At 39.8% G+C, this 13,128-nt stretch overlaps 1 protein-coding gene across 6 annotated transcripts; it reads left to right on the forward strand.

Moving 5' to 3' along the window:
• Nucleotides 1–3,147: 3,147 nt before the first annotated feature.
• Nucleotides 3,148–7,542, forward strand: trim13 (tripartite motif containing 13). 6 transcript variants are annotated; one of them, XM_046845161.1, is made up of 2 exons: nucleotides 3,148–3,257; nucleotides 5,112–7,542. In XM_046845161.1, exon 2 carries the CDS (start codon nucleotides 5,118–5,120, stop codon nucleotides 6,336–6,338), a length of 1,221 nt encoding a protein of 406 aa, XP_046701117.1. In that variant the 5' UTR covers nucleotides 3,148–3,257; nucleotides 5,112–5,117; the 3' UTR covers nucleotides 6,339–7,542. The 6 variants fall into 6 exon arrangements, with proteins under 6 accessions (XP_046701117.1, XP_046701115.1, XP_046701120.1 ...); XM_046845159.1 differs by lacking the exon at nucleotides 3,148–3,257 and adding an exon at nucleotides 3,915–4,123; XM_046845164.1 differs by lacking the exon at nucleotides 3,148–3,257 and adding an exon at nucleotides 4,094–4,112.
• Nucleotides 7,543–13,128: the final 5,586 nt, after the last annotated feature.

Here is a 13,128-nt window from a genome sequence, read left to right on the forward strand (position 1 = left end):
GGTGGATGCGCATATGAAACTGGTGGGGATCAGTACCTCCAACAAGGTTAAGAACCACTGTGTTAGACAGATCCATCATGCCTAAGCACCAAACTGTGACTGTCTCCTCCCAAAGGTATGTGGTTTAGATTCACCTTCTGTGTGGCGACCCCGACTCCCCACACACCTACACAAAACATCAAACATCATTTCCAATCCTGATTTTAGGAAATGATTACATTATTGTTATATATAATGTTATACATGCACAGAAGTAGCTGAAACAAATTATAGGCTAGGAAAATGAAACATAATGATGTAGTCATAAGACAAAGCAGATCATATTGTGCATCATTTAACTACCATCAATACAATCATTCCAGGTGTTGACTGCTGCATCACCTTGCACCTGCTGCTTGTAATTAAAAACATATTTAGACTAATTTTGTTTTATTATTAAAAGACTGTAGATGGTGGGGGCGGGGGATTCAAAAGACCTCCAGTAACTAATTACAGTAAGGTTTCAAACTCCTCTCAACCATATAGAAGTGAAAGTAAACTCTAAATACAGCAAGATAAACTTGCGTTCTCACAGTCACGGAAAATTTCACTTCATGTTATTCTGTACAAATTTTAAAACTCTGATTGATCCTAAAACTAGAAGCTGACAGATTTACACATCGAACACATCATAGGATATATTTCCGTAATTCGACAGTACTCTAAAAGTCCAGTAAAAAATTATAGTTAACAGTGTGGGGCATTTACAGAAAATTCCAGACAAAACAGTCAATGTTTTTTTTTCAATCTAAACAGTCCGGTTTCGGTAATCATGTGCCCACTGTAGCCTCAGCTTCCTGTTTTTGAATGAGTGAAGTGAAACTTATGTTATACAGTAGCTCAAGATATTGAGGTGTTATGTATTCTGAGAAGCCCACCGTCTGCCTGTTCTCATCTGAGCTCTCTCATCAATAAAGCATGTCCACCTGTAGACCTGCTGATCACTAAATGGAGGTGGTAGCTCAGTGGTTAAGGCATTGGGCTTTGGATCAGAAGATCACAGGTTCAAATCCCACCACCACCAAGTTGCCACTGCTGGGCCCTTGAGCAAAAGCCCTAAAAACCCTCCCCTGCTCAGTTGTAAGTCGGTCTGGATAAGGGCGTCTGCCAAATGCGGCAAAATGTAAATGTTTTTTTTTTCTTTTTCAATCTGTCTACACTCTAGAACAGGGGTCACTAACATGTTAGCCTGCAAGGACCACATGAGTAGCCTTTTCTAAAAATAGCTGTTTCCTACTTTGTTAAATCATTGTTGATAATTATTATGAGAAATCATTAACATGATCAGTGTCTTCACATAGATGAATATCATTACTTATTAATAATAACATATAAATTGAGCAAATTTGTTATTTCAGATCAAACTGAAAACTGCGTGTATCAAACTGGTAGCCCTTCACATTAATCGGTACCCAAGAAGTAGCTTTCAGTTTCAAAAAGGTTGGTGACCCCTGATCTACAGACTGTTCTGGGGAAGATCTCAGGAAATCAATCATTTCTAAAAAACGAATATTACATTATTACAGTTTTTCTCAGTTGCGTTGGAGCGTTTCTCAGATCAGAACTCAAAACTTCTTGTTCAACCTCCACATCATTTAGTCACTTGTGCTCATCTTCAGAACATCTCTTGTTGCTGTGATCAAATTGCGAATGCTTTGTTATGTCATTTAATCAATTTTGTACAATCGTCTGCTGTTTTCTATATTATCAGAAGTTTATGTTCATGTTGATCAAAATATATTATACTGGTTTCACCTTAATGGTCTCAACCCACGGCATCAGTTCATTGTATAAATCATCGAATGCAAAATGGTTGAACCAGTTGTGGTCATCTGTCATCTAAAATTTCTATTAAACTTAGTTCTTTGGTAAAAGTGTTGAATTGATTAATTGTGCAGATGAATCTTGAATGTCACTAATGAAGGCAAGTGAACACAGAATTACAATTTCTAAAAATGGATGAACAACCAAGAAACGAACGAACACGTATAGTACAGTAAAAGTATGAATCCTGCCCGGTCTCTTGCAATCAATATAAATAAAATATGCAATCAAATAAACGAATTTGTGCTGCTGAAATTCGTTGATGCCAAACAGAAGGAAATCAAATTTTTTGAATTTTCAATCACTATAATCCAAACCGTAGTTTAAATCCAGAAATCCTGAAACTGTGAGGTGTCACACAGACAACATGCCTGAACATTTTGATGATCTTGTTTGTGAACAATGACAAAGGGACTTTTCATTCTGATGGGAATGAGATGTTACTTTTGAAAGATGAACTAAGGATTTTGAGAAAAGTACAGGCTAGAAATCCAGTGTACTGTTGTTTTGAGAAATGCATTTACTGGTTTGCAAATATTAAGGATGATTCGAGAAATGCTCCAAAGCAGCTGAAAAAAACTGTAATACCATAGTTTATAGGTTACAGTGATAAATTACACAGAATAACAAAAATACTTGTTTTACAAAGACCAGAATGTTTATTCTTATCTAGATCATTATATTAGAATAGACCAGACAGACAGACAGACAGACAGACAGACAGACAGACAGACAGACAGATAGATAGATATCTTACACTCCAGTGCTCATGTTAGTTCTCACTCTCCAGTGTTCTGTATTGTTTAAAGACTATAATCACACACTTGTGATTATGTCACATAAATGAGGATGGGTTCCCCTTTTGAGTCTGGTTCCTCTCAAGGTTTCTTCCTCATAACATCTAAGGGAGTTTTTCCTGGTCACAATTGCCACGGCTGCTCATCAGGGATAAATACACACCATTCCCTAACTGTTGATTTCTGTAAAGCTGCTTTAAGACAATGTCTGTTGTGAAAAGCGCTATAGAAATAGACAAGACAAGACAAGACGAGACAGGACAGACGGAGAGACGGACGGACAGACGGACGGACAGAGTAAATCCAGGGCTGGCATGATGGTAATTTTATCTGAGAAGAATGCACATTGTACTGCACTGTCTATGCTTCAGTGAAATTGTTGAGCTTTCGGTGTCCCTGATGAACTCACCCGTGGACTGGACCTTAAACTCGAAGTAGCTCTTGTTCTGGTGGAGAGGGGCGTTGGCGAGACAAACTCCACTCCCACAGATCCGCCTCCCGCTTTTCACCACCACCACATCCGCGCCTGCAGGAACAACACACACACACACACACACCTCAGCGCCGAGCTCATACATCAGCACACACTCTCACCGGGTATGTATCTCATCACAGCGTGTTCTACCGTCTCGCGTGTAGTGGATTAGAGACACAAGCTCTTACATGCACGGTTTACACTTCGAGCACGGGATGGCGCTCTCTGGTCTGATGTGATTACTGTTCGCCATGATAGTCGGTAAACTGGTCACCGTTCCTACCCATGAGCTGAACGGTGGGCATTTCTTTCATAGCTTTTTGATCGGATCCTCCAGCAGCACAACAGCTGCACGTAAACACTGCGGCCATGTCGGCTTCAATCTTAGGAACAAAACCGGAAGTGCGATTGAACGCGTCACGGAAGTCTTTTAGGAGAAACGGGGGGGGCTAGGAAAGGCACCGACTGTGACCGACCCCTTAGTGTTACATCACAGTTGCTCTGCGGGTCGTCCAATCAGAGGGGGCGTGTCGTTCGGCTCGGAGCGCGCGCGAGCTCTCGTCGGCGGCTTGGAGACAGGAGGAAGGAAAAAGGAAACATAAGGAGGACAGAAAGCACGTGGTTCACACGTGACACGTCGGCTATTGGACGGACAGGCGACGCGCAAGCGCTCACGACACACAGCGCGATGGAGGGATGGATGGATGGATGGAGGGATGGATGGCTGGCTGTAGGGATGGATGGAGGGATGGATGGCTGGCTGTAGGGATGGATGGAGGGATGGATGGCTGTAGGGATGGATGGCTCTTTTAGCACCATGATGCAGAAGTTGGAGGAATCAAAATAACCGAGTTGATGATGATGATGATGATGATGATGGTTATGATGATGAATTAACTACTCGACCTGTTCTATAAGCGCGCAGCAGATGATCTCGAAACCTCGCTCAAAACACGTGTATTCTAATTATCTAAAGAGTGAGTGGAGGGTGAGTGGAGGGTTATATCTCACTTTGTGAGGTTTTTTTTTCTTGCATAGCAACAACCCCCCCAGCCAACACCACCCACTCCTCCACCCACACACCCCAAGTAGGAATCATGTGGGGAAAAGACTTGTACCAGGAGGTGATGCCATTGCACTTACATTATGACTGAAACTATTAGTAGAACTCTCTCAAAGCTTCTAAATGAAGCTGCATCTGTACCTGTTATACATTTGATCATCAGGTGAACTAGTGCATGCTTGAACACTCTGGAGTTGGTGTCTAGACCTGAAACGGTTAAAGTTTCCTCAGATGGAAAGAGCAGTCGAAGTCTGCACAGCAACAAGCGCCACAATTGCGTCGCGCACTGCAGTAAAAACAGTCGGGTTCAGTGTGTGTGTGTGTGTGTGTGTGTGTGTGTGGGTTTTGGTCCAGTTGCTGACGTTTTCCTCCATGCCTGTCATCAGTTGCTACCTTATCGGCAGCACTCTCTCTCTCTCCCCCTCTCCCACTCTCTTTCTGTTTTTGAGCATCCTGAAAAAGGAAAATCGTGAGACCAGCAGACATGATGCGGTTCTTGGATATTTCCAGGCGAAGTGTCAGTCAGGGCGCATTAGACTTTGGACCGGATGGAGCCTCGTTCCTGTAGTCATCACACGTAACTACATGTAGTGCAGGAAAGACTCACTGATCAACCCAATTCACTCTGCGTGAACCTCACTCAGATGTTTCATAGAGAAGTTCATCTCAATCTTATGCACTGTATAGTTTTTTTTTTCGTCTCCAACATTCTGCATGGAGAAACATATTTACAGACACAATCTAATCACATGCCATCTTGTTTGTTTGTTGTTATTGTGGGGGGGTCTGGAATTCAGAATGCTCAAAAGTGATCTGCAGTAGGTCAGCTAGGTTTCATCTGTGGAATGAAAGTCATGCATGATTGGGATCGATTTGTCGCTGACCCGCTTTTCATGTTGATCTTTCATTCCAGCTCGGGATGGATCTTCTGGAGGAGGACCTGACATGCCCGATATGCTGCTCTCTCTTCGAGGACCCTCGTGTGCTGCCGTGCTCGCACAGTTTTTGCAGAAGGTGCCTGGAGGGCATCCTGGACGACAACCGAAGCCCATTGTGGAGACCTCCGTTCAAATGTCCGACGTGTCGAAAGGAGACCGCGCACAACGGCGTCTCGAGCCTGCAGGTGAACTACTCTTTGCGCAGTATCGTGGAGAAGTTCAACAAGATCCGTGCGAGCCCGAGGATGTCTCAGTGCCGCGCGCACAGCGGGCAGCCCCTGAACATCTTCTGCGCCACCGACCTGAAGCTCATATGCGGCTTTTGTGCCACTACCGGGGAGCACAAAGGGCACAAGTTCTGCGCGCTTGAGGAGGCGTACGAGCGTGAAAAGGTCGCCTTCGACGAGCTGCTTCGCTCCGTGGAGAGCTGGAAAGGCGCCGAGGTGCTCTCGTGCCTGGAGGCGCTCGAGGGGGCGAAGAAGAAAGCGCTGCAGATGGCCTCGCGCGACCTGGACCGGGTGGCGGAGTACTTCGACAAGCTGCTCCGCGCGCTCGAGCACAAGCGCAGCGAGATCCTCTCGGACTTCGAAGCTCTGAAGCTCGCGGTGATGCAGACCTTCGATCCGGAGATCAACCAGCTCCGCTCGTCGCTGGAGGAGCAGCAGCGCGCGCTGCGCCTCGCCGAGTCTTTCCGCGCGCTCACCGAGCCGCTCTCCTTCCTGCAGTGCATGCAGGACTTCCGCGAGAGAGTGCGCGCCGTGCGCGAGACGCCGCTGCCCGCGCGCGCCGACGTGGACGTCGCCACGCTCGTGCCCAGCTTCGACGTGCACGAGTGGGACCGCGTGCGTCTGGGAGACCTGGACGCGCTGCGGGCTCCGCACGAGGGCGGCGCTCTCCGCTCGCCGGCGTCCCGCGGCGTCCCCGCGCGCCTGTCGCGGATACTGTGGGGTTCCGCCGCGCTGCTGTGCGCGTGCCTGTGCCTGTGCCTGTCTAACTGCCTCACTATGGACTGGGTCTCTGTGGGTTTCTCCGCCAAACCGGTGTCCGCGCTCACTCGCGTCTCCGTGCCCGCTCCCGCGGAGATGCTCCGGTGGCTCTCGCGTTGCTGGCGTGAGGTGGCGGGAGTGTGCGCGCTCCTCACCGAGCTCTGCAGGAACTGCGTTACCGAGCTCATTGACACCACGTCAGAGTTTATCAGCTGATCTTTTGGGGGGTTTTGTACTCTACCCGGTGGACTGAGAGGTGCACGGATAACGGATGCTTTTATAACATACCTTTACGCTCAGACAGTCTCTAAAATACAAAGCCTAAGTATTTCTCCTGCGTTTTTGTGTGCAGTATTTATTTTCTCATGTGCATTCTTTTCTTTCACCGCTCAGACACACAGTCAGCTTGGATAAAAGTGCTAGTTATTGCAGTTAACTGAGAAATACGTATGGACGAGGGTTTCAGAGTTGATTAATACTAAAACTGAAGATAATTTTAGCACATTATTTGCTTTGGTCATCGTACACCATGAGGATTATTAAACAGGTTTCCCCCCAAACTTCTTGTAAAGAATTTACAGCAGTACCGATGTTCTCTCACACTCAGTTCCTGGGTTCCCCTTAGCCTCATCCACACACACACACACACACACACACACACACACACACACACCACCTTCTCTTCTTCTTTCATCTAGACCAAATTATTTTTACTTTCCAGGAACATACGGGCTTTTTTATTATTTGTGGTGTATTTTATATACAAAACAGGGAACTCAAGAATAAATGTTAAAATAGGTCTAATATAATGTGTCCATCTGTCAAAAGCTACGATAGATAGATAGATAGATAGATAGATAGATAGATAGATAGATAGATAGATAGATAGATAGATAGATAGATAGATAGATAGATAGATAGATAGATAGAATTTTCATCTAAATGAAGCCATTAACAAATGAAAGATAGGTAGATGTTACGCATATTTCTCTCTCTCTCTCTCTCGCTATTTTTTCATTAAATAACATCTGTAATGTAAAGCTGTCCAGCTTGTTAAACTTTCTTTGCTTTATAGAGAGAGAGAGAGAGAGAGAGAGAGAGAGAGAGAGAGAGAGAAGGAGAGAAATATGCTTAACATCTATTTATCGTTCATTCATCTGTCAATGGCTTCATTAATTAAATAAATAATATCTATCTATCTATCTATCTATCTATCTATCTATCTATCTATCTATCTATCTATCTATCGCCATTGACAGATAATCACATTACATTAGCCCTATTTTTCAGTTGAAATAAATATCTAGGATGTAAGGATGCAATAGAGAATCACATTAAGACCATGTTGTTATACTTTATGGGGAGTATCATTTCTGTAGAGAAAAAATGCAATACTAATAAAAAGAAAGTGCAATAATAACTGCGGATTATAACTTATGATCTATTATATCCTTCCCCAAAATGCTTACGTTGGGGGATGTGGGTGTAATGGGTAAAATAATAGTAGGGTTTTTTCTTTTTTGGCTTTGTGCTATTTCTGTACCAGGGGGTTCATCCCATTTACTTGATGGTGCTCAAAAAAACCTGCTGTGTATAGACCTACAAAGAAAATAATAATAATAATAAAAAAAACCTGGGGGTGATGATGTGGGAGAATCCTCCCATTCTCCATTTCAAGTTAAATCCTCCAGTAAATAAGCCCTGTGACGTCATCGCCCCCACTCGGTCGGTTCACCCAAGTCATGCACATGCAGTATATATTTAGCCGACAGTTGCTAGGCAATTTCTGCATGAAAACTGACATTAGATGTGCCCCCACCCCAACAGCCTAGTTTATAAAAATACACGTTATATAACGCTGGATGAATGGAAGACAGAAAGGCAGTGACTGAGCGCGTCACCCAGCTGAGAGAGGGAACCTCCTCCGTGCACGCGCTCTTTACTTATTATTATTATTTATAACAATTGTATTATTTTTTAAGCGCAATAATAAACCTATATAATAATAATAAACCTAAATATCATAGCCATGTGCTCACTAATACACTGAGATCTGACTGTGCATCATAAAGCGTTCACACTTCATGCTCAATTCGTTTTGGATTGTTTCCAAAAGTCTTCAAATAAATTAGAAAATAGAAATTATGCCTGATGTGCCATATGTAAAACGTTAAATCTGGTAGGCGAACACCGACAAAGTCTCGATCAAGTCTTTCAGTGCTTATTTCGGTTCAGCTTGAATATATGATAGAATCATAAAAAATATTTATGATTCTATCATATATTCAAGCTGAACCGAAATAAGCACTGAAAGACTTTATCGAGACTGTGTGTATATATATATATATATATATATATATATATATATATATATATATATATATATATACACACACACACACACACACACACACACACACACACAATATATATACATTATACTGTATATACATTTGATTCATATATATATATATATATATATATATATATATATATATATATACACACATTATATATATATATATATATATATATATATATATATATATATATATATATATATATATAAAATGATCAGAGACTTGATCAAAGTTATTCAAATACATTATATATTAATATAACAAGTTCCAGACTTTAATAACACCATGATTGATTACACACTGCACCATGCCGTACAAATCGTGAAAGAAAAATCAACAGCCATATTTTTTTCCTCCTCAGTACAGAAAGTGTTCGTGTGCATCAAAGCTACAATATATAGTATGTAAAAACACGTCTATCCTAATAAAAACCCGCAATTTATTTCATATAACAAATGTACAATAATAATAATAATAATAATAATAATGAGTTTGATGCACTAAAAGCAATATTATAAATATATCTATAATCTTGATTTTCACGTGCAACTCCCCAGACATTTTACTGTACAGCCGACACACAGTCATTCACTCTGGTATATAATATCACTCGGGTATATAATATTGGGTCAGAGAGAATGTAATAGTTAATTAATATCATGTGCTGAGAAGGAACAAATCCCACGCAGCCCATGGGCGAGTGCGACCTTTTATTTATTAGCAAATATTCGCGAAATCCGGTGGATATAAAGACTGTAAAAAATGTAAACCGCTTATTTAAAATAATTTCAGTATATAATTTGTAGTACAAAAATATAATGATATATATACAATTCAAGTGTATTGAAAGTCTAAAAAAAAAAAAAAATCCAGCAAATAATAAATATATATAGTGTATGTGTATATATATATATATATAGTAAAAATATATATATATATATATTTTTTACTACATATATATATATATATATATATATATATATATATATATATATATATATATATATATATGTGTGTATATATATATATATATATATATATGTGTGTGTGTATATATATATATATTATAATATATATATATATGTAGTAAAAATATATATATATATATATATATACACACACATATATACACATACACTATATATATTTATTATTTGCTGGATTTTTTTTTTTTTTTACACTTTCAATACACTTGAATTGTTCGCATGAACACGAATCCACGCCTTGTTACAGCAAGATACTTTTAAAGCCTGGAAAGGAAAAAAATAATGCTAGAATTTAAACCCATATTTGCTTTGTTATATATTTTGCATTATAGGTGCATGTTTACTATCAGTAACCTAAACAGCTGTATGAAAAAGTTCAGTCTGTCTGCCGCTGCTTTATTCCACTCAGTGACCGCGGCGCGTTTAAATGCTTTACCCCGTTTCTGTTAGTATAATAACCACGACACAATAATAATAATAATAATAATAATAATAGCAAAACACCTTATGTATTTTTGCATTGGTGATGGAGAGAAAATCTTTAACGAAAGTGTTGTACCTAATCGGATATTTATTTTATATAATTGTAAAATACGTGACTTCATTAAATATCAGGATTATGTTATTGCAGTAATTTATATAAAAAAAATAATAATATAATGAAATTGATTGTAAACACAATATAAAAAAACCGATAAATACCCGAAACTATGAAATTGTTCAGAAACTAAAATGCAATTAATTATCAAAATGAACAGACTAATGAATCAGATTAACACTGCGCGTGCCATAAATCGCGTTGTAAGATTTTCGGGAAGAACTGGTAACTTATTAAACACAACTTTCAGATGAGTAACCAACACGATCTCCCCCTGAAATACGGTACCGATTTCCTATCCATCTATCTGTGTGTAATCAAGAAAATCGGGAGCGCATTAATATGCGCGGTGGCAAAACATTCATCACACACCGACTATCAAAATATTTATTAAAAAAACAGTTTAGGTTTTATAAATTGGTGCGGAAGGAAAGTGCGACAAATTTCGCCAAAATGGAGGAGTTATGCTTGTACAAAACACACAACTGTAAATTGGATATAACAGGTTTTTACAAATTGTCTCTAAAGTCTGAAAACATTTGATCGGTTTATCGGTGCGACTACAATCCGTCAGTAGTCCGTGTTTTTTTTTTTCCTTCGGTTGACAAAATAATTAAGCCCTTAATTATTTATCTATTATGTAAAACGCGGCCAATAGACATGCAGGAAAAAGCACTTAAACTGTTATTTATATTATAAATAAATGTAAAAGATTTAAAAACAAAACTTTGTGGAAACACCAGAGGTTTTAAGAAAGCTTTTAATGGGATAAATAAGAATAACACATTACACTGAAAAGAAAAAGCCAAGCTTTTCAAAGAAAAATTTTGCAAAGCAAACAAAATCCATCCCATTACTTTCTCTCTCTCTCTTTTATTTTTATTTATTTTATTTTTACCTTTGATTAGTGATCAGTGCTGTAGAAGCTGATAAGTGGACTGACGAACTTCAGTAGCGGTAAGTCAGCCAAAGTTACACTGCTTAACACACTGTAGTCAGGACAAAGACGTCGTGCCGCTTGGTGACTTCTTGCTTCAGCAGCACGAGCATACTGGAGACATCTGTCATGGTGTAACTCCAATATTTACATGCTGCTAAAGCAAGACAACACACTCTTGCACACGCCCACGCGTGCAGTGTATGTCCGAGGCACTGATGCTGCAGCACAGTACGGCCTGCATCTCTTTATCACCACAAACCATTCTGTGCTGCTACACCACCACCTGAAGTGCATCACACACACACACACACACACACACACACTCTCTCTCTCTCTCTCACACACACACACACACACACACGCAGCTTGAAAGACGAAGGCTCCCCTGTTCTTGTTCGCTCCTACTTTTTTGCTTCCTCACAGGACTCCAGAACTCCATCTGGAACGCAGGAGAGAAAAATCCTTGAATAAGTATATCAATATTCATCTCTAACACCTGCATGTACATTATGTGTATATTCATTTAGTAGTGCGCAATATTTCTGTTCAGATTTTGAACAATTTTTAAATACATTTAATGCTTGTGAAAAAAAAAAAAAAGTATATACACCTATAGCCAGCATGTGCACTATTGATTCTCTGCAATTATTAGAATAACAGAGCACAAATCTGTATTTTTAACAGCATGTCGATCTGCAGCACTCGGAGACACCACACTGTACCATATGGAGAATGGCTCAACTCTGCCGAGGACCAGGACAAAAGCATAGCACCATCATCAACAAACATCCAAGCCTGGCTGATCAACCAGACACAACTTGACCAACAAAAATCTAAAATCCTTTTCCTGTAGACTAATCACTATACCGGCATCTACACCCTCCCATTGACACCAATCACTTATTTATTACTGATCTTTCTTATCAGTGCAACAGTGTAGCACACCTGATCACCCTCATCCAACATTGTTGCCCTAGCCATGTTCAAACACAGCCTAATTAAATTTGCTGGGATAAATACACTTGATACACACAGATACACTTAATCTAAAAACAACCTGAATCACACAGCTCCGGATTATACCGCATTATAGTATCCAAAGGGTGTTTTTTTTTTTGTTTTTGCTTTTGCAGATAAACCCGTGCACGTGCTTCCAAGAAATGTTGCTGGTTGTTTTTCGACAGTCCTTATACTAATATTCATCCCTTTTATTTTTATTAATAAAATATTTCTCGTTATTTTGGGTAATTAAAAACAATCGTATTATTCACAATTGTAAGTTGACATCATACACATCAGTTCTTTGTATTTAGTGACCACCCACTCTTAAGTAAGAAAGAAAAAGGGTTTGCTTGCTTGGCCTGGTGAGCAGTTAATAGTAACTCTGCATCGATATACAACATCTTGCTAATTCCTGCCTGTGCTGCTGTTCAACAAAATGCTGACCTCTGTCAGCATTTCTGTCTCAGTGATTCTTTGTACATTATGACTGTAAAATAATCTTCAGCAATGACGAACATGGTCTGCATATGATACAACCCAAATGAATCATAATATGAGAAAGTGGTGGCTCAGTGGTTGAGACATTGAGAGGTTTAAATCTCAGCACCAATATGCCACTGCTGGGCCCTTAAGCAAGGCCCTTAAACCTCAACTGCTCAGCTGTATAAATTAGATCATTGTAAGTCGCTCTGGATAAATGCATCTGCAAAATATCATAAATGTAAACCACCCAGTCTTTAAATCTTAACCACAAGAAACTTGGTTGCGTAATACAAGGTAGAGAAGGTAAGCTAGACAAATAGTGTTTCGGATCAATACACAAGTTTGAAAAGTTATAAAGTGTGTATATGTGAGACACTAAATTTCTCCACATAATTACCTGACGGCAGTAAAAAAAAAAATTAAATAAAATGTGCACAAGCTTCAACTATACAGTCACAGCACAGTGTTTAAATCCCATCAGTGAACAAATTCTGTTAACAGCATTACAACAGTATTAAAACCTCAGTATGGAGAAAAAGTACTACAGCAGAAGCCTGATTATGGTGGTGTTTATACTAAAGAAGCATTTAATTAAGTTTCTGGAGTTAATGTCCTCTCTCTCAACCACTCACAATCA

Source organism: Silurus meridionalis, chromosome 3 (genome assembly GCF_014805685.1).
Source record: "Silurus meridionalis isolate SWU-2019-XX chromosome 3, ASM1480568v1, whole genome shotgun sequence".
Classification (NCBI taxonomy): domain Eukaryota; kingdom Metazoa; phylum Chordata; class Actinopteri; order Siluriformes; family Siluridae; genus Silurus; species Silurus meridionalis.